Raw genomic sequence first — 26,021 nt, 5'->3', positions numbered from 1 at the left:
CACTAATCATATTAGCTATGCTCCAACCAAATTTATAGAACGTAGAAAAGTTGCTTGTTTTGGGGTTCCTCAATTCTCCAGTAAACTAATAGAATTAAAGTTACATCAATATAAAATGTGCAAAATAATATATCAAAAAATCAAAGACATATTCCCTGAATTAGGAAATGCTTCCTAAAGTTTTAGCAAGAAGATTTGCAGGAACAATGGTTATGCAGGAACAATGAGATTGTCATATAACACATCCAATGTAGGTACTTAATTGCAGCAATGACAATTTGCATCTGGATCGTGCATTTTGTTGCTTGTATGCAAGTCACCATACAGTGGATTTTAAGTAAGGAGTCATTTTTTTTTATAAAATAAAGAATAAATAGGGAATTATATATATTAGGCATACTCTTCATGCTACAATGGACTGGAATTATGTTACATAAATCAGAAAATATAAATAATGGGAGAAACACACACACACACACACACACATCTCTCTATAGGAAACACACCACAGACAATTACAAAAAATAAGTAGCTCTTTCCTGAATTCCTTTCCTTAATCCTTGTCTGAATAATTTACGACTTGAAAAAATACATTCCCCAAATCCATTTGATTATTTGATATTTCATGTTAGTAAGTTTATTATTCCGTTGTATTTATATTATCCCTCTGAGTCTTGAATAAAACAAATAAAAATTCTTTTTGTCTCATTGTTTTATGACAAATATCAGATATTAATGTATTTCTTTTTTTATTCATTTATATTTATTTTGCACAAGCTCAGTCACATTCTGATGATAATTATGGATGGAGTTTTATAGATAGCAACCATTTACTCAGTTTACAAGAGTGCACTAGCATGCATGTCTTCAGAATTACTTAAATCAACCTTTGGCTTAATAGAATGTATTTTACATGGATCTTCCTTTGTCAAGTGTCTACAAAACAGTCTAGCCTAAAATGTAATAGCTATTGTATTCAATACAGATTGAATTTGCGATATGTAGCTCATTTTCCATAATAGCAGTGGCTTCCAATCTCTTTTTAGCCAAAATTCAGACTATGGCTTACCCCTTTTAAAGCTTCAAATTAATGCTTCCCATTTTCCTTCATTAGCAAAAACAGCTTATCAGAAAGTTTGTCTTTTTTTATCCAATATAGGTGAAACACTTTAAGTCAATTTAAATGTCTCTGTTGTGTCCCTTAGACAACCACCTTTGCCCAATTTTGGGTAATTTATCCAGGTTTGGGAAGTACTGCTTTAAATGGTTTTGGGTCAGAATAATTGAAGGAATGGTCCTTCTCACATGAGGTAGGAAACTTTAAAACAGAGTCTTGACTCCATATCATTTAGTCCATAGAGCTCCACTTGGTGGTAGTGCAAGAAATAACCTTATGCGTGGCTTGTGGTAGATTTACAATTGAAACACATGGATACTCATTTAGTACATCTCTGATAACACTATAGCATCTTGTAATGAATTTTCCATTTTGCCTTGCAAGAGGATATTTTACTGATCCTTTGGAGAATGAATTTTATGTTATACACCTGTTTTCTAATCTGCCAACTTTTAAAATTGTTTATTTTAAGGCATTTTTATGATAAACAATAATAATTTGCTTCCATACATAAACACTCACATTTTAATAACTGCAATTTTTTAAAAGACAGTATAAGTTGGAGGCAATAGGAAAGTTGTATTTATATGTTGTTCCTGTTACTTCTGGGATAGATGATGTTGGCTGTGGAGGAAGTTGAAGTGCTACTTGCTGCAGAGACAACTATCGCTACAGACATCAGAGGCCATACTTCTCTTCCCTGGGAAGCACAGCAAATCAAGTAGAGTTTCTCCCCCATCACCATATCTTGCCATTAATCTGTTGCCTCTGAGAGAACTTAGATGGCAGTCATACCCATTTTTTCTTATCATCCCCAAAGAACATCAAATGTTTCTAGCATGTGTTAATAACCATGCTACTAAATTCAGTCATAGCAGCATTTTACAGCACATCATTTTTTGTATGTGAGTGCATGTTATTTCATCAACAATACAATTGTTTGTGGAATTATATATATATTATTTGGGTCAGTTAATACCAGTATATCCTCTTCAGGCTTTAGTTCTGATTCTGCTAACAATGTGCAAGCATTTTAGAAAACTGACTTTACAATATAAGGCCAAACTATAGCATATGAATGTACATGATGGATGAGCATCCCAGTTCTGATTACCATACAAAATCTTAATCCTAAAAGTTTTCTTCTCCAAATATCACTTTTTCACAGTTATTGCTTCCTGCTCTTTCATGGGCAGCTATTCAGAGCTAAGCAGTGTAATACAAACCACATACACTGCAATATATCACAAAAGGTCAGTCTGCTTTTCAGTTGGAACAGAAAATCTGTCGATAACCAAGGGTTCTGTTCCCCGTTCATATGATTAAATGCAGGTGAAAGGATTCAATCATTCATAGCATGCCAAATCTTAATAAAAGCAGGGCTTACCTTTCTGAGTACTGAAAATAAAAACCTCAGGAGTTAAGTTTTTTTACATTTTGAATTTACCCAACGGAAAACCAATATTTTTTTTTTCCAAGATAACAAATCATGGTATTTCCCAGATATTCAGAGGCCATAAATTCTTGACTTAGTACCAAAGTCTAACTTTCCTTTGCCATTTCACTTATGGTTTTTCCAATTTTAGTCAATGGCAGAGGGATCATGGCAGTTGCCAAACAGATGAATGCTTGAATGCCAGAAGTTCTATTTTAAAAAAATGCCTTTCAACCATAACATAAATTCTGAGCGCTTCCAGTGTTGATGACTAAAACTCTATAGAGAATTGTTGCCATTTAGACTAAGCTAAATGAACTTCCTTATTATAAATTAGCTCCTTCATGATGTTCAAAGTAGCTCCTTAGCTACATACCATATAATTAAATAAAATCAAGCATGAAAGCAATTTGCTTTGCTTTTTTAATGTTCAATCATTTCTAAAGTTTACACACCTTACTAGCTTGCTCAGAAAACAGCTAATTCCACCAGTTCATTTTTATGGAAACAATATGATCATCAGTAAGTACTTAGACCTGTCAAATTTCCTATTTATAAAAGGTTACTCATTGTCATGCTTAAATGAAATATCTGTTTATTTTCTAGGTTTACAGCATTTCAGTAGTGCACTGAGTATGAATTTATGTCACAATTCCATATATCACAGGATAAACCCTAATCCTGACCCTGCTTGCAATTCATGCTCTTGTAAATTCCATGTTAGACTACTGTCACATACACTACATGGAGTTATCCCTGAAGACTATTCAGAACTGGTGCAGAATGCATCACAGGGGTAGTAAATGGTGCCAGATACACAGCCCTTGTAAGACCACTCTTACCTGAGCTGTATTGGTTACAGGTGTGCTGCAATTCAAAGTATTGGTAGTTGCCTTTAAAGCCCTACATGACTTGGGACTGGGATACCTGAAGTATTGTCTTTTTTCAAGAGACTCTACCCATCCAACGGGGTCACATAGAATGGGCATGCTGCCGATCTAATCAGCCCCCAAAAATTGACTGGCAAGGAGCAGAACACAAGCGTTTTCTGAAGTGGCCCCTGCTCTATGGAATATTCTCCCTTCAGAGAGCAGAATGGCCCCAACCTTATTAGCCTTTCGTAAGGCCCTAAAAACCTGACTATGTTGCTGAGCCTAGGGTGCTGAATGTGTGAAGGGCCCTGTTCCCTGGCTATATTGCTAACCAGCCAAGTATCTTGCTCCTGTGCATGTTTAATTTGGATGTTTTTATTGATTTTACCATTTTTATTGTTTTAAAATGCTTTTAATATTTTTAACTGTAACATATTTTTTGAAATGTAAGCTGCCCTGAGTTATTGACTGAAATGGGTGGCCAAAGACATTTAATAAATAAATCTCCATGACTTTCATTTTAAAAGGAAAGGAAAAGTCCCACATATTTTCTGAAAAACATAAAGGTCAGGTAAACAGTCACTATAAGGAAGCACAATTTTTAGTCTTTACTGAATCCAAACATTTAACAATTTATATTCCTTGCCTGCAATATTCTTTTTTCTCTTTTCTCCTGCCATTACTCTCCTTTTCACTGCCTCCTAGTCGAACTGGTGTGTGAAAAAAATGGCAAATCTCAGAATAATTTGGAAGCAGAATGTATATAAGAAGGACATGATTTTTGTTTAGTTTATTATGGCAAAACTCACTTTTCAAAAACCAGAAATATTTCTAATGAAGTGTAAAGAGTGAAGCATGATAGAAAAGGGCTGCAAATGAGATGACACATATTTTACATACAAAAGCTCCTTCAGCATACCAACATCACTGAACAAAACAGGAAAATGGTGTACTTTTAAAATTGATCTTGTTACTTCAATGGCTTAGTAGACATTTAACTTTCCTAATTTCTTAAATATTAAATAGATTGATCAGGGTTTTTTTTTTTTACTTTTAGCTAATCTAGCCAAACAACTAAGTCCAATACTAATCTTCTTGCTTAGTGAAAGTAAATACAATTCTCTTAAAAGTCCTTGAATCAATCTCATCAGCACCTCTATTTGTGTTATTAATATATACACTTTAATTAAAGAAAAAATATTTGGCCAAATAATGAATATTTTAGGTCCCTACAAAATCTAAATTTTATACTATTTTCATTAAGCCTGGCTTAAGAGACACAAGACAGGAATGTAATAATTAAAATTGTATTAAGTTATTTGGTTAAAGTCTGCAGAAAAAAACAGAATGTTAACAGGATATAGAAGTCTTTTTTTTCTAGCTGTTTGAAGTTTTTGCCCAAATATGTTAAATTCTTTATTATTCATTCAAATAATGTATATGGTTTCACTTCATTTTCTACAAATATGAGATCTAAAAATAAGATTTATGTCACAAAGCTGAATAAATAAATTAAAACAATGCACCATCACTTTGTCTATATCTACATAATTTAGTTTGCAAACCATAGCTTCTACTTTTATTGTAGGAAATAACACTTGACTGACCATATAGCTGAAAACTACACAGAACTGGGTCTATATAGGAGACCTCCAAAGGATACAAGGGCGATTGACTACATTAAAAAATAAACAAAAGCAGAATCCTTCCATATGGAGACATTGCAAACCACTGTTTTTTCTGATGCCAAGAAAATTACATGGAGTTATCAGAAGTTCAGCAAAATTTGAAGGAGATTTGACTCAACGTTTACTGTAATTTGTAAGGTAAACTCTTCTGTCTTCAGGTTCCTTCCCAATCTGTTCTCTTGTATGGGTGGCAATAAAGATAACCTGGTGCAATAGTCTGTCTTGCCTGGATGGGTTGGGTCCATAATTTATTTAGGTTTTTGTTCTTCTTTTCTGGACAAAAGGAGCTTTCTTTCTGATTCAGGATGATGTATTTCCTGAATGCGTAGGACCTATAGTAACTATACTTGATGGTATAATTGAGACGTTTATGATGCTCCAACATACCAAAACAAAGAACAGAACAGAATTTTAACAGAATAACAAGAGTTGGAAAGGACCTTGTAGGTCATTGAGTCCAATCCCCCGCCTAAGCAGGAGACCCTACATAATTTCTGACAGATGGCAGTTCAGTCTCTTATTAAAAGCATCCATTGGAGAAGCTCTCACAACTTCTGAAAGCAATCTGTTCCATTGGTTGATTGTTCCCACTGTCAGAAAATTTGTCCTTATTTCTAGGTTGAATCTCTCCTTGATCAGTTTCCATCCATTATTCCTTGTCTAGCCTCCAGGTGCTTTGTAAAATAGGTTCACTCCTTCCTCTCTGTGACAGCCCCTCAAATATTGGAACACTTCTATGATGTCTCCCCTAATCCTTCTCTTCACGAAACTAGCCATGTCCATTTCCTGTAACAGTTTTCCACATATTTTAGCCTCCAGTCCCTAATCATCTTCGCTGCTCTTATCTGCACTCTTTCTAGAGTCTTGACATCTTTTTTATAGTGTGGTGACCAAAACTGGATGCAGTATTCTAGGTGTGGTCTTACTAAGGCTTTACAGAGTGGTATAAGTACCTCACGTGATTTTGATTGAATCACTCTGTTAATGCAACTTAGAATTGCATTAGTTTTTTTGGCTGCTGCTGCACACTATTAGCTTATATTTAATTGGTTGTCCACTAAGACTCCAAGATTCCTCTCACAATAACTGATATTAAGACTAGTTTCTAGTTTCTCCCAATCTATGTGTACTTTTGATTTTTCTTGCCTAAGTGTGAGACATTACTTTTCTCTACATTGAATTTCATTTTGTTAGTTAGGGCCCAGTGTTCAAGTCTGTCAAGATCCATCTGGATCTGGAGTCTATCATTTGGGGTTTTGGCTACTCCTGCCAGCTAAGTATCATTTGCAAATTTGGTAAGTTCCCCATCTATATTGAAGATATTGAAGAGTACTGGGCCTAAGACGGAACCTTGTAGTACTGCACTGCTTACTTCCCTCAATGTAGATTTAGTACCATTAAACACCACTTGTTGAGTACAGTTTGTCAGCCAGTTATAAATCCATCTGATGGTGATGCTATCTATCCCTACTTTTTTCACAAGTAGGTTGTGGTCTTCCTTGTTGAATGCCTTGCTAATAAATAAATAAGCAAAACACTCCTAATCCACATCATAATACAGACTGATATAACTTTTGAAAACAAACTGAATACAATTAATAAATTAATAAATAAATTTATTAATAAATTAATAAATTATTCAAATGTGTCTGCTTTTTCTTAATAGTCTTTCTCTAATCCAGAGTTGAACCTGTTTCTCTATCACCCACCCAACAATCAATTATCATTTTTCTTAACAAATATACATTCTTCTTGAAATATCTGCCTGAAAGGAAAAGAGGTGGTCTAATTCTTTAATAAAACAGTCACTATAACTATCAGTGAATTCTGGCATTTAATTATCCAGTAGTGTATAAATTGGAGAGGGAATTTCTATTTGGCAGGAAAGGAAGATGGAAAACTCCCAGTAAAAGCAACAGTAGTTGGGGATGGCTGAAAGGCAACGAACAGGGACCATTCTGTTCAAATGAGAGATCTGTCCATTCTTTCCTGTCTCAATTCCTTAAAAGAAATTGGGATTAACCATCTATGTTATATGTGTGTATAGTAGGAATTATGCACATACACTCATGCACACCAGTCACCCTCTCAACTTAGTTTTGTCAAAAAAAAAAGCATTGCCAATAATTAGTCTGAGTAAAAATCAATATTTTATGTGACACAAGTGACATTTTTCACCATTTAGGGGTAGTCTCTTTTGCACTGTTCCTTTAAACAAAGGTATCCATTTTCCCCCAACACATTTGAAAATTAGGAGAAAAGATTTCCTGTTTCACCTATACTCTGGGCATGGAGGAGGATAATAGGGAAAATTTCAAAATCCTCTGAAGGTTACCAGATTGATTATTCTAGTATAGCACATTCAATCAAAATCTTTAGAAAACTTAATTAGAACACTTGTTGCTTTTAATTTGTTGGTTTCCTCTTGTTGTTTACAACTGTGTCATGTCTCTTCTCCAGGAATACAGATAGTTCATATGGGGACTTCCTTTCATTTTATCCTCACAAGATAGACTTGTAAACCCATCCAGTTGTTTCTATGGCTGTGAATTATGGCTCATTGGTCAGCCAAAATAGTTAAGTAGAGATCTCCACTAATTTATCATTTGTTGAAGGTAATATCCTATGACCATTCCAGCCCTTTGACATACTGGAAGTATAGGCTTCAGCTGAAGACATTCACTCCCAGTTCACAATTGAAAACTAACTCATTTCCTGATAAACAATCATTGCAAAGAAATAATGTTTGATAAAAGAACATGTTGGAGCTGAAATCTGCTGTTTTATTATAAGTGCTTAATTAGGGCCACAGTCAAGAGAAGCATGCGTGCACACTTTTTAAAACAGTTTCTATTTCATAATCTGACAAATGCAATTCTAAAGCTACACTTCAGTGTTTCCTAACCTTCAAACAAGTATGCTAAAAAAATTACAAACTTACGTGAAGTATTAGAGATTACTTGCTTAATAGCACCATGTTGCCTAAGCTGAATAATTTTCAGAATATTTCTATCATTTAACTAACATAATATTAAGCACTTCTAAAGTTAATAAAACAGTGGATTTCAGCTCCAACATGTTCTTCGTAAGTTTTCAAGATGCTTCTCTGAGTTTTCAAGATATGCAAATAACCATGGAAAGAAAAATGGGATATAACACAATCATTACAGAGGATTCCCCAAGCTATTAATGATTGAGCTAAGAAAAGCACTATTTATATTTCCTTTCTGATCAATACACAGACCTGGATATGAAACAGAATTAGATTCCCTTGATGTTAAAACATAGTAGCTACACTCTGAATATGAAACCCACCCCTTGGGGACTTACTAGGAGCACAGAAATGTATACTGATCTAGTTCTTGTGATCCAATCTAGCAGTGGACATTAAGAACAACTGGCACCTCCATACATATAAGTAATGGAAGCATGAATACACAGCTATTTCTGTTTACAAAATTCTCCTGATGGCTGGGTGAGAGATTTTAATTTTCTACTTGAATAAGCAATGGATATTATTTTGAACAATGTTTAATGTGCATGCTTCTCTCAGATAAGGTCCACTACATTGTTGCTGTTTAAAGTAAACAAACATGTAAAATATGTTCAGGTAATGATGATGATCCAAATTTATGCATAAACAGAGTTTTGGGTTTTCTGAATGCCTGATGATGTTATGGTTTAAATAAGAAAAATAAAACTCTAAAACATTAAGAAGTAAGGCACTTTAAGATTGAGCTTGTCAAATCTATAATTCAAAATTTAAAGGAAATGAAAACATTTACTAAAATCACATAGACGTTAGACATTTTGCTCTAACGAAAGTTCATTCAATAAGAAATTTTAAAAACTGTCAACATATTCCTATTGATTGTAATGTTCTCTTCTTTTGTGTTTCTAGCTTAATACAGGTTGTCCTCGACTTAGGACCACAAGTGAACCCAAAATTTATGCTACTAAGCAAGACAGTTAAGTAAATTTTGCCCAGAAGCACTTAGCAGGCCTCCCAAACCCTCTGTGTGTCCATTTTTGCGAAAAACGGGATGTGTGGGGACAGGGTTTGGGGAGGCCAAAAATGCTATATTCTGTGTATAAGATGCACCCAGATTTTCACCCTCTTTTGGGGAGGGGGGGAAGGTGTGTCTTATACGCCAAAAATATGGTAAATAAAAACTGTAAGAGTGAAATTTGCTTTCACCAGCTGTTTATTCTAAAGGAACTATATGACTATAAAGAAAACAGTAAGAGACAAGAAATGAAAATGGTTGATACTGAAGAACACCGGATAAAAAGGGTAACTAAACAGTATCTGTCCCAAGAGGTGTAATATAATATTTGACTTTCATTCTCCACATTTTAAATTATTTACTAAATTGTCAAATTACTTACTAAAATTATTTACTATTATTTTTCTTATCCTTCCTAGTACCTATCTCTTCCCATTTATGACTATAACCCTGTTGCTTGTATCTTTACAATTTATATTGTTTTATTTGTTTCCTGGTATAATTTGATTGTTTATTAGTAACCTATGACTATCACAAAGTGTTGTATTTTATGATTCTTGATGAATGTATTCTATTTTATTTTTCTTTATTTACACTGAGAGCATATATACCAAAGACAAATTCCTTGTGTGTCTAATCACACTTGGCCAATAAAGAATTATATTCTATTTTATTTTATTTATTTGGAATGAATGAGGTAATATTATGACTTACTACTGAATAGGAATGCCAGTGGAAGTTCATAATTACAGTTTTCATCTTAAACTCTCTTAGAAAGTTAATCTCAGAAATATTGTCATTGGGAAAAAATATTTTTTCCAGTTTCATTTGTAAAAATACCCTGCAAATTTCCAATATAATTAATTTGGCAGTTGGACAAAGGTCATGAAATGTTCAATTTTCATATTAAAAGAGGCCATGTTTTGTAGAAGCACTTGTTCTTCACTCCAGGGGGATGAATCAGAAAGGGGCCTCTAGGCTGCTTTGAACACAGTACAAAACAGAGGAAGAAGAAAGGTAACTTGAAATTCTTTTAAGAGAAGCAGGAAACCTGTGAAAGAGTCAGATGCCTTGTAGATTTTCAGGGATTAAACGGAACAACCAAAAAAGGTTAATGAGATTATTGGAAAACTCAAATATCCTATAGATGATTGTGCACAAATGTAAAATGATTGATGGAAATGAAATTCAAGAACAATTTGGAAAAAGGAGCATAGGGCTTAACATCACATATTAGAATATATAAGGATACAGAACATACTGAAATCCATGGAAGAAAAAGGTAGAGCATGAAATTGTGATTGAGAGCCAGTTTAGTCTAGTGGTTAAGGCACTAGACTAGAAAGCAGGAGATTGTGAGTTCAAGTCCCGCCTTAGCCATGAAAGCCAGCTGGGTAACCTTTGGCCAGTCACTCTTCTTAGCCCAACCCATTTTGCAAGGTGGTTGTTGGGTGGGACAATAGGAGGAAGAAAGTGTATCAGATAAAACGTGACCTTTTACAAATATTGCCTTGAGTTATTTGTAAATATAACAAAGGCAAGATACAAATAAATATTTAAAAATATGCCCATATCAAAACTTATTCACTTTCATTCTTCTATCTTTCTACATATTTATTTAGTGCTAATTAGCTGCTTAAACCATCATGTCATTTCAATTAAGGAATTATTAGAATGCTAGAGCAGCCCTACAAATTTAATTTGTAGGTTGGTATAAATTGTACTGACAGTTATTTAGTTGAGATATCATGAAGCCAAGGTGAATGAAAGGAAAACAGTCACACAACTTGCTCAATAAACTATGACGGTGCAGGGGTGGGCTTCAAAAATTTTAGTAATGGGTTCTCTCCGGAGGCTTTCCTCAAGCGTCTGGGAGGCCAAAAACTGCCTCCGAAGGTTTCGGAGGCCCCTTGAAGGCCGGAAATGGGTGGTAGGCCTATTTTCCACCCTCCCTGAGCCTCAGTGCACACCCTGCATTTACCTGCATCCAAAATGGGCCGTGTGGGGACTCCTGGGAGGGGCAGGGTGGGGCCAGCCAGGAGTGGGATTTGGGGGTTCTCCGAACTGCACAAAATCTTAGCTAGAGGTTCTCCCGAGCTCCTGCAAACCCCCAGCAGCCCACCCGTGACTTGGTGGCCCAGAATGACTACCCCCAAACTGATTCTTAAACTTATGAATGACTGACCGTATTCAAGCTTACACAATTATCACTATATTTATTTGCTTCCCTAAATTTAGGCTGAGTTTTAAGACAATTTATGAAAATAAAATGACAAATTCACTGTTCACGGTGAAGCTTCTCCTTACTCTCAATTCATCTACTCTAAATTGTTCACTTTGATAATATACTAAATGTCTGAAAAGCAAATTGAATCAAGAATTATATAATAGCCTATTTAACAAGAGACAAGACACACCTGCCAAAAAATTAACTGATAATCACATTATTCAACTTTCCCTGCTCTCTCACCTGTACACAAATTTCTACATCCATGAATTACAGACAACGTGACAACTAAACAGAGCACTAATGGAATTTCAGTATTGTTTTATTGCCATATGTCATTACATTTTTTATTTTATTCTCTTCCATACCAATATCTGTTCGCATTCCATAGAATGCATGTGCATTCTAAGTATAACCTGTATAATTCCTAAACAACAGCTCTTTTATTGGATCACATTATTGTTTATTAGAAATTATGTTATTGTTATTATGGCACTTAGAGATTGATTCACACTTGCATATTTGTAATTTGGCTTTTCTTTTATATTTGATGGATAAATGAACTAATTCCATTGATGATGCTTTGTGACTGAGGTGATGTGACAATATATGATATGTGATTAGATCTGTGGATAGCATTCTACATACATGAGACATCATTTGCTCTTTGAGCCATTAAGTTATGATGGTTTAAATCTGTTCACACATGTGAGATTTTACATAATGTTGCAATTATTATCAAAGGATGATTTTTTACATATAACTTGAGGCTTCTTTTTGGGTCTGAACGCATTCCAGGGGTGGTTAATTTAGGAGTTTTTAAAAGAATTTATTGTTAGGTTTTGTTTGGTTGGTTAAAATTTTTGGATGAAATTGTCTTTCAATGTGTTAGATTTTCATTAGAAGTAATTATACATTTAACAATAACAATTAATATTCAGACACTTATAATCTAAGTTAGAGAATGGACATAAGATCTAAAAATTATTGTTCTACCCTACAAACATATCCATTTGTAGATATTTAAAAGAGAATAAATGAAGTTTTCAATAAAATCATCCATGTATTTTGCATCTATATATTGTAGATCTCACAAATCCCCAAGGATCCTGCAAACTTCAACAATCTATACTATGGGGATCTGACACTTCTCAGCATAAGACAGCTGCAGGCACTCTGTAACTAGAGTGATCTTTTTGTTAAGAGGAAGTAGAGGAAGTAGAAAGAATTGTGCAACAAATAGAGGTTATATTATATAAAAAGAACATCAATGGTTTGATCAAAAGCATGTAACATTTAAGCAAGTAAAGAGGAAATGATAAAGGGTTGCAGTGGCTGCTGAGCGTAATAGCTTATAAAGCTAGAAAGATCAGAGGATTGATGAGTGGGAAAATAAAATACAAGAGGCTACAGTTGAAAAGTAAAGGGAAACAATATAACCTGAAAAAGAATAGGAAAATATGTTTTGGGAAGTTGAATGAGTGAGAATGTTATTTCTGAACATACCGTTCATTCATATATTATTCAGACCCCCTTCACTTTTGCCAATGCTGCAGCCTGATTCTACACTTGCTGAAATTCATTTTTTCCTCATCAAACTACACTCAGTACCCCACTTTGTCTCCATAGAAGGTCTCACAGCTGACAATGCATAGTGTAGCCAACAAAAGCCATGAGGTCAAAGGAACTGCCTGCAGAGCTCAGAGACAGGTTTATTTCAAAGCACAGACCTGGGAAAGGCTACAATAAAATTTCTGCTGAAGTGAAGGTTTCTAAGAGCATAGTAGCCTCCATAATTCTCAAATGCAAGACATTTGGCACAATCAGGACTCTTCCAAAAGATGGTCGCCCAGTCAAATTGTGCAATCGAGAAAGAGTAGCCAAGAACCTGATAGTCATGCTGACTGAGCTATAGAGATCCTGTGAAGAGATGGGATAAGTTCCAGAAGGACAACCATTGCTGTAGCCTTTCACTCAGGGGTGGGTTTCAACTTGTACAGACTGATACGGCTGTACCGGATGGTGAAATTTAGCATGCCTTCCCGTACCCATTGGTCAGGAGGCCCCGTACCTGAACACTCTCTCCCCTCATTCACTCTTTCACTCACCCCGCCCATCCCCACCATGCTGCCAAAAAGTTCTCAGAAGAAGAACCAGAAGAAGAAAGAACTGGTGAGTGGCGGGGGTGGGGAGGATGTTAAGGAAGAAGCAGAGGGGCTGCTAGAAGAGTGTGTGCGGGTGCACAGGCTGTGGGTTTTAAAAAACATCTGAGTGAATCCAGGAAGAGGGAAGAGGCAGAGGGGCTGGAAGATACTATAGGAACACACTCTTCTAGCAGCCCCTCTGCCTCTTCCCTCTTCCTGGATTCACTCAGACATTTTTAAAACTCACAGCCTGTGTACACACAAGACATTTTTTAAACTCACAGCCTGTGCACAGCACACACACTTCCAGCCCTTCTGTCTCTTTTTTCTTCCTGGATTCACTCAGACGTTTTGAAAACTCACAGCCTTTGCACACACAAGATGTTTTAAAAACTCACAGCCTGTGTACACGCACACACTCTTCCACTCTTTTAAAAACGTCTGAGTGAACCAGGAAGAGGGAAGAGGCAGAGGGGCTGGAAGAGTGTGTGCTGTGCACAGGCTGTGAGTTTTTAAAATGCCTGAGTGAATCCAGCAAGAGGCGGGGGGCTGGAAGTGTGTGCGTGTGCACAGGCTATGACTTTTAAAAACATCTGAGTGAATCCAGGAAGAGGGAAGAGGCGGAGGAGTTGGAAGTGTGTGTGCTGTGTATAGGCTGTGGGTTTTAAAAATATCTTGTGTGTGCACAGGCTTTTAAAACTTTGAGTGAATCCAGGAAGAGGCAGAGGGACTGAAGTGTGTGTGTAAGATGGTCAGTAATGTTGAAGACCGGCAAGGACAGCCACATTTCCTCTTTAATTAGCTGTTTTATTGTTTTGTGTACTTATTTTATTCTTATTTAAGTAGTAAGTGCACAAAATAATAAATATCCTTTTTTTATATCTTCTTTTTGTAGGTCATTCTTTGGGGCAAAGAATTCAGTGACATCGACTTGGCCACTCCCACCCAGTCACATGACTGCCAAGCCACTCCCACCCAGTCACATGACCACCAAGGCACTCTCATAAAACAGGCCACACCTACAGAATAGGTTCTAAAAAAATTTCAAACCCTTCATTGATCTGGGTTATATGGCAAAATGGCTAGACAGAAGCCTCCCCTCAGTGCAAAACATATGAATGCCCACTTGGAGTCTGCAAAAAAGCACCTGAAGGACTCTCAGACTGTGAAGAATAAGATTCGCTGGCCTGATGAAAACCAAGGTTCAACTGTTTGGCCTCAATTCTAAACGTTATGTCTGGAGAAAACCAGTCACCACTCATCACTTGCCCAATAGTATCATCCCAATAGTGAAGCATGGTGGTGGCAGTATCATGCTGTGGGGGTGTTTTTCAGCAGCAGGAACTGGCAGACTGGTCAGGATTGAGGGAGCGAAGGGATATCCTCAATAAAAACCTGTCCCACAGCACTCAGGACTTCAAACTGGGCTGAAAGTTCACTTCCTAACATGACAACAATCCTAAGCACATAGCCAGGACAACACAGGAGAGGCTTAGGAACAACTCTGTGAATGTCCTCGAATGGCCCAACCAGAGCCCTGACTTGACCCTATTGAACAACTCTGGAGGGACCTGAAAATGGCTGTCCACCAACAGTCACCATTCAATCTGACTGAACTTGAGAGGATTTGCAAAGAAGTATGGCAGAAAATCCTCCAATCCAGGTCTGCAAAGCTTGTCACGTCATGCACAAAAAGGCTCGAGGCTATAATTGCTGCCAAAGGTGCTTCAACAAAGTCCTGAGTGAAGTGTTTGAATACTTATGCTAATATGATATTTCAGTTTTTTCTTTTTAATAAATTTACAGACATTTTTAAAATTCTGTTTTCACTTTGTCATTATGGGATACTGAGTGTAGATTAATGGCAACAAAATGAATTTCAACACCTACAGAATCAGGCTGCAGCATAATAAAATTGAGAAAAGTGAAGGGGGTCTGAATATTTTCTGAATGCACTGTATGTTTTACAGTCGAAGAAATATTTTCATTTTAACCCACCCATCCCAAATTATTTCTCTTTCTAGTACTCTACGTCTGAAGCAGAGATTCTCCCTCTCTTCACAAATACACTCACTCACTTTAGCAACCATACAGGTCTTTAAGAGCAATCTTTAAAGAGGAAATGCATCAAGAAGGTAGAATGCTACCTTTTTGTTCATCGTACCCGTCAATTTGAAATGGTAGGTGGTGGCCTTAAAACTGAAATGTTCACTTGGACAGACAAAGCCGACATATAAATCGGATAATAGAAAACATTAAACAAAAGTTCAGCATTTTATGAAGCCTGCTTGTAGCAATCCTCTATCTTAAACCAAATTGAGCAAGAAAGCATATACAACACATTACTCTATTGATAGTGTTTCAATCATTGCTTTACCCTTTAAAGATTACAGAATCAAATACAGCAGCATTTTAAATCTGTTCATATATTACCTCTATAGGATTAAATGGTACTGAGCATGAGGAATTTCAAAAATGCTGTAAGCACCAGTAGCATCATTGACTCAATTAAATGATTTTCAATCATTCTCCCAAAGCTTGGTAGACCTCTAAGTGTTTGATTTATTTTATAACATTCAATGTCCAAATCTCACCTAGTGAACAAGAACTTTGCATTACAGAAGCTTTTTACACTAGAACAAACCTCCAAAGTAAATTCAGAAGCATCATGAGATGGGACAAAAAGCAGAAATACAAAAATGCAAACGGGAGGACAGACATGATATGAAGTTTAAAATACAAGGGAATGAAAGAGATGGAAATTGAAATGATAGATAACCTACTGTAAGTAATGTGAAAGCATAACAGTAGGGGACTGGAATAATCAGATATGGAACAATTTGACAATAGACTGGTTTCAAACTGAAGCACCTCAAAAAGACCTTAACAGCAGAATAATTACACATCTCTTTAGAAATAAAATTTAAAAAGTTTGAAAACATAAAAAGCCTGATGTTTATGCTGATCAAATTGCAAGAAAAAAGGATGGATTCAAAAGTTGGAATTGTAAAGAAGATACAGGTTAAGAAAAATGACTGAATACAAAAGGTGGAAAAATGATTGAAAGTATGCAAAGCAAGATCTTTCTTGCCTAGAGTAGAAATAGAAGAGGAATGAATGTTTGAATTCACATCTTTTCAGTTTATTTTCCATTTTTCTTTTCCCACCCATTTTACTGGGAAACTTCCAGTTTCCTTTTCTGTAGCAAAAATGCATACACAGCTGTCACAAGAGATTGAAGCTAAAATAAAGCAGAATATAAGTGTTCTATATGGCACTGAGTGATACATGGCAATAAGGAATACTTTCAGAAAACAGTTCACTATTGTTTTCTGGGTCAGTACCCTGGGAATTAAGAAAATAGTGATAAACCACTGTGTACTGAAACACACTCTGGAACAACCTTTCACCCACTCTCTTCTGTCTTTGGTGAATGAATAATATATCTATGACAGATTGTTCTACCTCACAAACTGTTTCAGTTTACAAAATATGTAAATAACATCAAAGCCAAGTAAAAGGTCAAAGTGTGAGAAGGACTTGTCATTTGGCTAATGTACAAGATATTCTAGATGAGCATTGTACAAGGATTATGAGAAAGGACCAAACAAAAGCACCTTCATTTAGCAATCAGTTTAAACCTCAGTTTCTCCAGAGAGAAATGGAGAGTTGACAGCATAGAACTAGACAAATATTTATTTGAAGATTTTGGAATTCAATAGAAGTTCTGTTCCTTTAGTAAGTACTTTTTAGTTTTGTCACACAGTTTTTCACCACATAGGCATCAGCTCACCCAATACACTCAGAGCAGTAAGCATACAATTATTTCAAATTTTTAGAACAAAATTAAAACATTTTTTTTTGTGAGAGGAACACAAATTGTGGCTAAGTACATAGAGGAAAAAGGCAAGTTGTACAAGTGGAGAGCACAACTCAGGAAATCAAGGAATGTCATCTTTAGCTAACATACTAACTCATAGAGAAACTGCTTCATTCATTGCTGTTGTTATCAGTACAGTTGAAAGAACTAAAGGTTAATGTTAGGGATGTAACCCTAGGCTTGGCTTGCCAATGTATGTAAGCTATGATTACTTTACTGTTACTTTAAATGATTCAGAGATGTAATTGGTTTGTTACCTCATGCAACTATAAGAGGGAGCCAGAATGGCTGTTAGCTCTCTCTGTTTGTTTAGAAGCTGATCAGGTGTATTTTGAGGTATTGTGGTTTGCTACTGTTTAGCTATATTTTGTGTGTTAAACTGAGACTATTTGATAACTGAATTACTGAACTGTGTATGACTTGGACTGATAACCGGACTCTGAACACCTCTATATTTCTACATAGTAAGCTACTATATTTTATACTATTCAGTGTCTCTGTATGCTGGTTTGTGCATGTTATTCCATATCACTCTCATTACACTTCTCTGCATACTCGCTCTTCTAACGGGGAGCTTAACTACTTAACACTGGTTATGGGCCCAGAGTGTGCCAGACGTAGCTGAAAAGAGAGAGTTGGTGTTGGTACGCATTACCGTATACAGATAGCTGTTTAGTTTATAAGTGTTTACGATTATGGAGAAGATGGCACATGCACCATCAGCAAATTTATCACTGATAAGCCGGTTGGATGGAACAAACTATGTTTACTGGTCAATGAAGTGCAGCTTACTCCTGCGTACTGAAGGATTGTGGGATGCTGTACAGAATCCACCGGACATGACTTCTTGGAATCCAGATGATGAGGATGATGCCAACATCAAAATGCAACGAACGAGCATTGTGTATAATTGGTCTAACGTTGACTGACCAACAGTTAGTTCATATTCGTGGGGAGAATTCTGCAGCAAGATGTTGGGAGAATTTGAAGAAGATATATGTACGTGACACTGCAGGTGCACATATACATCTTACCCGCAAACTGTTTAGGGCACGTCTTCTGAAGGGAGGAGATATGTTAGCTCATTTAAACTTTATAAAAGGGGTTTTCCAAGAGCTACATGAAAAAGAACTTATTTTCTTAGAGTTACATCAAATTTACATCATTCTGTCATCACTGGATGAGAGTTATGATGATTTTGTATCGTCCCTCGAGGTCCTAACCCGAAATGAACTAACATTGACTGAGATAACTGCACGCCTGTTGGAAGAGTCCAGAAGAAGGTTGGAAAGAGAGCAACTGAGAGAGAAACCACCACAACATGAAGAGTCACCTTCAACTGCCTATACTGTTAGAAAATGTTTTTCTTGTGGGGCAAAGGGGCATATAGCTAGATTCTGTAAAACTGCTAAACAACAGAATACTAGAAGGGCTAAGAAAAATGATAATGTCAATTTAGGTATGTCTACTTTGACCATCTCTAGAAATGCACCAATAAGCCATGATTCATGGGTTGTTGATAGTGGAGCATCACAGTGCATTACTAGAAATAAGAATTGTTTTATAAAAATGTCTGCTAGCAAGCAACATGTATCTTTGGCAAATGGATGGAGGATGAAAGCATCTGGTGAAGGTATGGCAAGGTGTTCATTTGTAAATGAGCATTTATCCATGTTGTATATACCTAAACTGAAATTTAATTTATTATCAATAAGAGCTCTAGTTAAGATTGGCTATGTAGTAACCTTTAGGGGAGATAAATATCTCATAGAGAAAGCAGGTAAAGTGTTTACTGCTAATTTAAAGAATGGTTTGTATGTAATGTCTGATGAAAGTGTAGTTAATTCTGTGTATACAAATGCTAAACCACATGATGAGTGTATACATCTGCTACATAGGCGTATGGGGCACATTAATTTCAAAATGCTGCAACAAACTGTAAAGTTGTCAGAGGGAGTGAAATTAAAACCTTGCAGTAAGTATTTAAATTGTAATGTATGTAGTAAGGAAAAGAGCAGGGTTACTCCAGCAAACAGATATAATGGGTTTAAAACGAAGGAACCTTTAGAAGTAGTATTTGCTGATCTAATTGGACCCATAAAACCCAGTTTGGGAGGTGCCTGTTATGTTTTGAGTATCATGGATAATTACTCAAGATATGGTTTCTGCTACTTAATGAAAGACAAGACAGAAACATTTCAACAATTTTTTAATTGGCTGAGATTTGCGGAAAGAAAGATAAAAGCCAAGGTTATTACTGTAGTTACTGATAATGGGATGGAGTTTACAAATTATAAGTTCCAAACTATGTTAAAAACAGCTGGTATTAAGCATAAACGTTCTGCTCCTAATAGACCTCAACATAATTCGTTTGTGGAAAGGAGAGGGAAAATGTTACAAGCTATGACTAGAACCATGTTAGCCGATTCAGGATTGCCTGAAACATTATGGGGTGAAGCCATGATGTGTGCTAATCATTTACTGAACAACGTTGTAAATGCTTCTACTGGGGAGGTACCATTTACTCGTTGGCATGGTAAGAAACCTGATTTGAGCTACTTGCACACATTTGGAGTTCCTGCATGGGTGCATATTCCTGCACAGATCAGATTAAAGGGACAAACTCGTGCAAGGCAGTTAATATTTGTTGGTTATGACTCAAACCATAGATTTTATAGGTTCTGGGAACGTGGGACAATTAAGATCTATCACAGTGCAAATACAAAGTTTCTGGAGCATGTTGGTTGGAACAAACTAGAAAATAATGATGAGGTAGTAATTGAAACCCGAGTAGATCAAAATAAGGTATCAGGAATACCAGAAACATATGTTGAAGGGAAGGAGTCTACTTAGGAGGAGGAAGTGAAAAGTCAGGATGAAGTGAAAAAGCAGGAGGACGTTCAGGATAGTCCACCTATTAGCCCTGAATTACCCAGAAGGTCAACCCGTGTAATGCTGCCACCTGATAGGTATCAGGCATCTGTTGCTTGTAAGGTGGATAAGGTACCTGCTGCATTAAATGAGCTGACTACGTATCCAACTGAGGATAAAAAAGTAGGGCAAGCCGCAATGAACAGTGAGTTTAAGTCATTGCAGGATTTGGGAGTGCTTGACAAGATTGATTTACCTTCAAGTAAATATGCAAGGAGGCGTAAACGGTTTTATAAGCGTAAAACTGGATGAATGGGAATTATGTAAACCATTATGGGTGGAAAATATGTAAACCCCGATGAGTTAGATGATGTTGATATAAAAGGTTCTATGTGTGATAAGGGATGCATTATGCAATGTATCTTGAACCTACATTATGTACTGTATTGTGTGTTAAAGAAATACAGAAATCATTACTGTGATGTTTATGGATTAAGAATGTAAAGTTGTATGTAAATACATTGACAACCCAAGAGGGGAGAGTGTTAGGGATGTAACCCTAGGCTTGGCTTGGCAATGTATATAAGCTATGATTACTTTACTGTTACTTTAAATGCTTAACAGATATAATTGGCTTGTTACCTCAAGCAGCCATAAAAGGGAGCCAGAATGGTTGTTAGATCTCTCTCTATCTGTTTGTTAGATGCTGATCGTGGACACTGTTTGATACTGCTCGTGAGTTACTGAGTCTTGCTACTGTTAGCTACTTTGTGTGTTAAACTGAGAATATAGATAACTGAATTACTGAACCGTGTATGACTTGGACTGTTAACCGGACTCTGAATACTTCTATATTTCTACATAGTAAACTACTATATTTTTATACTATTCAGTGTCTCTGTATGCTGGTTTGTGCGTGTTATCCCATATCACTCTCATTACGCTTCTCTGCATACTCGCTCTCCCAATGGGGAGCTTAATTACTTAACAGTTAATACGAATCCAACTAGACTCAAGAGACCAGTCTGTACATATTTTCAAAGAAAACTTTGCAAACTACAGGTTTAGGTTTTTTTGGGGTAAACTACCAAGATATAAAGAATTCAGACTCACATGGTATTCCTATTAGCATACCATGTGAATCACAATTCCTTATATTTTGCTGTCTTATAAAAAATTCTGAGAGGAATACAAAGTCATGCGTGCATGACATATTCTAATTCAGTCTTATTTTATCTGAGTACATGTGGTATGAGGGCTAATAATAGCTTTAAATGCAATTAGAAAATCAATGCATTGGCTTGAATCCGAATGTAAATAAAATTATTTTGTAGAATAAAATTTATTAGGAGTTCCCAGTTGTTTTTTATGTTTAATTATATTTAAGCACTGCCTGATTCCAAAATAACTCACATGTAGAGTTATTATTATGGTTTGTGACACAATCAGACAGATGTTCATACTGGATAGCTTCTCTTCCTACCACATTGAATGCTTAGTTTACTTGGTTCTTTCTGTATAGTAGTTTATTTCTAGAATGGAAATTAATGGCATAATTATGGCTTTAGATGTAAATGTACTCTCAAATTCTGTAATATGGAAAAAAAATTCTGCATAACTTATAGAACTGTGTATTGCACATGGCACATGTCGTAGCAACAGCAATAGCACTCAGACTTAATACTGCTTCACAGTGCTTTACAGCCCTCTCTAAGTGGTTTACAGAGTCAGCATATTGCCCCCAACAAACCTGGTCCTCATTTGACCGATCTCGGAAGGATGGAAGGGTGGAAGGTTGAGTCAACCTTGAGCCAGTGAGAATCAAACTGCAGGCAGCCAGCAGGCAGCAGACATAGTCTGCAGTATTGCATTCTAGCCACTTTGTACATATTTATGCTTATTATTATATAGAAAAAAATGAAAACATAAATAGATCTGCTTCATTGTAAGTGAAATAAGTAGGCAAATGATTTAAGTCCTGTTTGCTCATTACATTTTTATTTACTTAGTATTTTAGGAAGAAAGAGAGCATTAATACACTCAGATAATTATTAAAAGTAAAATGCTTCAAGCTACTTGCATGGTTGATTGTACACTTTGCTCTGGTGGCTCACTTTACCTGTTTCATAGCACTGCCATTCTCAAGAGCTTCTTGTCATGTTTTTTCTACTTCAAGTTTTATTACTTCTTTGGTATTATTAAATATAACTAAAGATACTTCCAAAACACAAATTCTTCCATGGACAGAGGGGGAATTAGTGGTTTGGAATTCAATAAAGCATATTAACATTCTCTCTTATTCTTTGTGCACACTAATTTTATTTATTTGTCTAAGATGATACAATATATGTGGTAAAGAATGAGATAGATCATCTTAAAGGTGTAAAATATATCTGTTAAATTAATGTATTTACTTATACAAAAAGGCAAATCAGGAAACAAGATACAAAACTTAAAATCTCTAAAGGCAAATGAAAATATACACATTGAAAATATAAGGAATATAGCGGCTTGCAATTGATTTTAGCATTGCACATATAATAAATGTTGAACATAGCATGCTAAAGATAAAAGAAATAATAAAAAGAATTAAAGTACATTTTAAATACAATATTATTATTTTTAACTATGAACATAATTGCATATTTAAAAATAAATAAACCTATAGCAAATGTATATCTATGTCTATCTAGATGTCATAGCACTAATTAATATAAAACTTACAAGGAAATCAATACCCCCAAGGACTGTGTTTTGCTATTTACTAAACAAGATACTGCTACTTTTGACACTTGTGATTAAGGAAAGATATTTCTTAGGCTTTAATACACATTCCTGAAATCCACGATACATCAATTTTTAATAGTACCATTTTCTGAGCTCCATTAAAAAGATGGTAAGGAAAGATTTTAGAGTAATTAATGATATAGTTAGCTCCTAAATATTAATAGGAATTGTAGTCTTGCATAAAATTTAACATACAGACCTTGCCAATACTGACACACCAGTAATTAAAGTTGAATATGCAATTAAAGTGATTTACTGAGTTATAAGAAGGTAAAAGACTTATACTTTATTAGTTTCTATGTAAACTTGATGTAATGGTTAAACTTTCCATTGTATGTTCTTGTTTTTTTTTAAGTATTTCTGTAACAGTCCAAACATATACTAGACCTTAAAATACAATTAAAGTATTTCTGATTGGAATTCTTTTGCTAATTTACAAATTTAACTTATGAAAAGAATCCATGTTTGAAAAAATGAAGTTGTATTATCATGCAATGAATGAGAAGCATTTGCCCAAGGGAAATCTTAAGTATACATGGAAGCACTTCTCAAACCTTTTCCTTCATTACATAAACCTACTTATCAGAAAATCTTATTGAACTTTGAGTAATTCTTTTCTTCAGCACGGTTGTAACTTCAAATGGTCGCTGAACGAATGGTTGTAACTCAAGGACTGTAGGTATCATAAAATCAATATTACTGAATGAACTTTATGTCATTTCAACAAATTACCATTGGACATTTCAGTTGTTTTCATCTTAAAAGGAATAACGTGGGAGATTTTCAAATGTATTTTACAGGTGGCAATCTTTAAATTAATTAAAATGTCTTTGTTGTGCTGGTAAAGGGTTCCTGTGTAATTATACAAAGAAAAACCACTTTTACCTAATTTGGGGTAATTTAATGAGGTTTGGGAAGCACTGGCTTGTTCCCTAGGTCAGTTTCTGAACATCCTTACCTGTTCTGGACAAATTATTAAGCAAGGCAGTACTTTTTGATTTTTTTTCCTATACTGGAAGATGCTAGCAGTACTTACATGTGAGGCTGTGGAGAACAGCCTGGACTGCTATTTCCATTGCTGTCAATGTGCTCCAAGGAACCGTTGAGATCTTCATGGACTGCTTGTAGTAAACCACTGGATGCGTTGTTTATTAATCCGGGATTACCAAGCAAAGGTAAACTACTTTCTGCCAGCGCAGCCTAGCAGTGTGGAGATGATATAGCATTCTTAGGATGCTTAATACATACTGAGGTACATACAAGTAAACAAATGTCTGGAGAAAAAATTGTTCTGTTTTTTCTGTATCTGAGAATATACATATACACACACACTTAGCACTGCTGGATGGAACTACTAAATATGACACTGATATACACCATGTCTTCTGCCTTCAAACTCTGACTTTAAAATGCACTAATCTTAAATCTTATGTCCTAACTTGTAGGTACATTTTGTTTCTGTTGCTAGCCTGTATAAAAAATAAAATAAAAAATGACCAGAACTTAACTCAAAAGAAGAGTTCTGACGTTTGCCTTTTCTGCATGAAAATTATATTTTACAATTAAACTTTAAAGTTTTTGCTATGAGCACCATGTTCTCTAACACTATGTTATGAAATCATTCTTGACAGCCTGGATAAATATTAATGCATATTCACATGCATTTGCAAAAGCTTCTATCAATCTAGCATTTGAAATAAAATAGAGTGTTCCGGATTTTGCCACAGGGTGTCCTTCTTGCTTCTTTACATCAAAATGAAGAGAATTAGAACAGGTACTTCTTGCTGTGCTAGGTAATACAACTTCTTTGGGAGATTAACCCACCTATTAATAATGCCCTAAATGCCCAACTAACATTAACATAGTTATTTTTCATGCAAGAAACAATGCAAGCAGAAGGACATATAAAAGAAATGAACAGTTTAATGATTTACCTGTAAGCTTGCATTAAGTGCTGCTCCATAGCCTAAACTGGTGGGTATGTTTTTCACTAACGGTGGGCTTCTGAAAATAAACAATTTTTCAAAGAAAAAATTATTCATTAAACAGAGAACAGAAAGAAATGATAGAGCATGGGAACACAACAATTTTTACATCAAAGAGGAAAAGAACCCAGATTGATTGAATTTCAACTAATTATTTGGTCAATTTATTAATCCACAATAATTATTCAATATTAAAGTATTAAGTGATCCATTGTCATTGGACTCACAGGGTAGTCCTATAGAAAAGTTCAGTGGAAAAAAAGATGTGAACAGTGCATAGATTCACCATTGTTAAACAGAATTAACATGAACTCTTTTATTTATCTGCTAGTAAAGGTCCCATCTTCTCCCATGAACTCAAATGCAATTTATACCACTTTCTCCTCTGATTCATCTACAAATAAACTAAAAGATGTGCACCAAAATCCTCTTTTTACAAATCTGCCTTGTGAAGTAAATTGTGCTGAAAGAAAGTAATTGGCCCAAGTTATTCAGTGAGTTTCTGGGGCTGAGAGTGGAGTTCCTTGTTCCCAAACAACACCTTAACCACCACTCTATCTCTGTCATAGAGGCATATGTTGATAATAGTTTCACTTGGCTAAAAATATCTAACTGTAGTTATCAATGAAAATAACTATTTTTTTCTTTTTTTCAAAAGAAAAAAAGAATTTCCCCCCTCAATGGCATAGCTTTTCTACATATCTACACATGCTGTCTATAGATTGTAATTTAATTATAATATGTCAAATTAACGTACATGAATACATTTAGAAGTTTCTCATTTATGATGAAAAAAAATACACTGTGCAAATATTATTCTGTAAGACCTTTCTATAAATATTGCCCACAAAAAGAATGTAATTTTGCGATTAATAACTTATGGTTTAAAATAAACATTTAAAATTTTGTTTATTAGAATTATTTGCTGCCTGTCTCACCTCATGGTGATTCTGGATGGCTTACAACATTAAAAGCAATAAAACTATAAAAAAATAAATATTTCTAAGA

The 26,021-nt window shown here is 35.4% G+C and overlaps 1 protein-coding gene across 6 annotated transcripts in view; it reads right to left on the bottom strand.

The window, feature by feature from the left end:
* The window catches only part of FOXP2 (forkhead box P2), a 618,653-nt gene that overhangs the window by 5,735 nt on the left and 586,897 nt on the right, over positions 1-26,021 (bottom strand). For all 6 annotated transcript variants that reach the window (XM_081957449.1, XM_081957451.1, XM_081957452.1 and 3 more), the window contains 2 exons: positions 24,963-25,032; positions 24,065-24,228 (listed from right to left, as the gene is read on the bottom strand). In XM_081957449.1, coding sequence (XP_081813575.1) covers positions 24,065-24,228; positions 24,963-25,032 — 234 coding nt within the window. The remainder of the gene's footprint in view (positions 1-24,064; positions 24,229-24,962; positions 25,033-26,021) is intronic.

The sequence above is a fragment of the Natrix helvetica genome, assembly GCF_964273705.1.
Source record: "Natrix helvetica genome assembly, chromosome: 6".
Classification (NCBI taxonomy): domain Eukaryota; kingdom Metazoa; phylum Chordata; class Lepidosauria; order Squamata; family Natricidae; genus Natrix; species Natrix helvetica.
The sequence above is the reverse complement of the archived record's forward strand: the minus strand, read 5'-3'. Positions and strand labels throughout refer to the sequence as shown.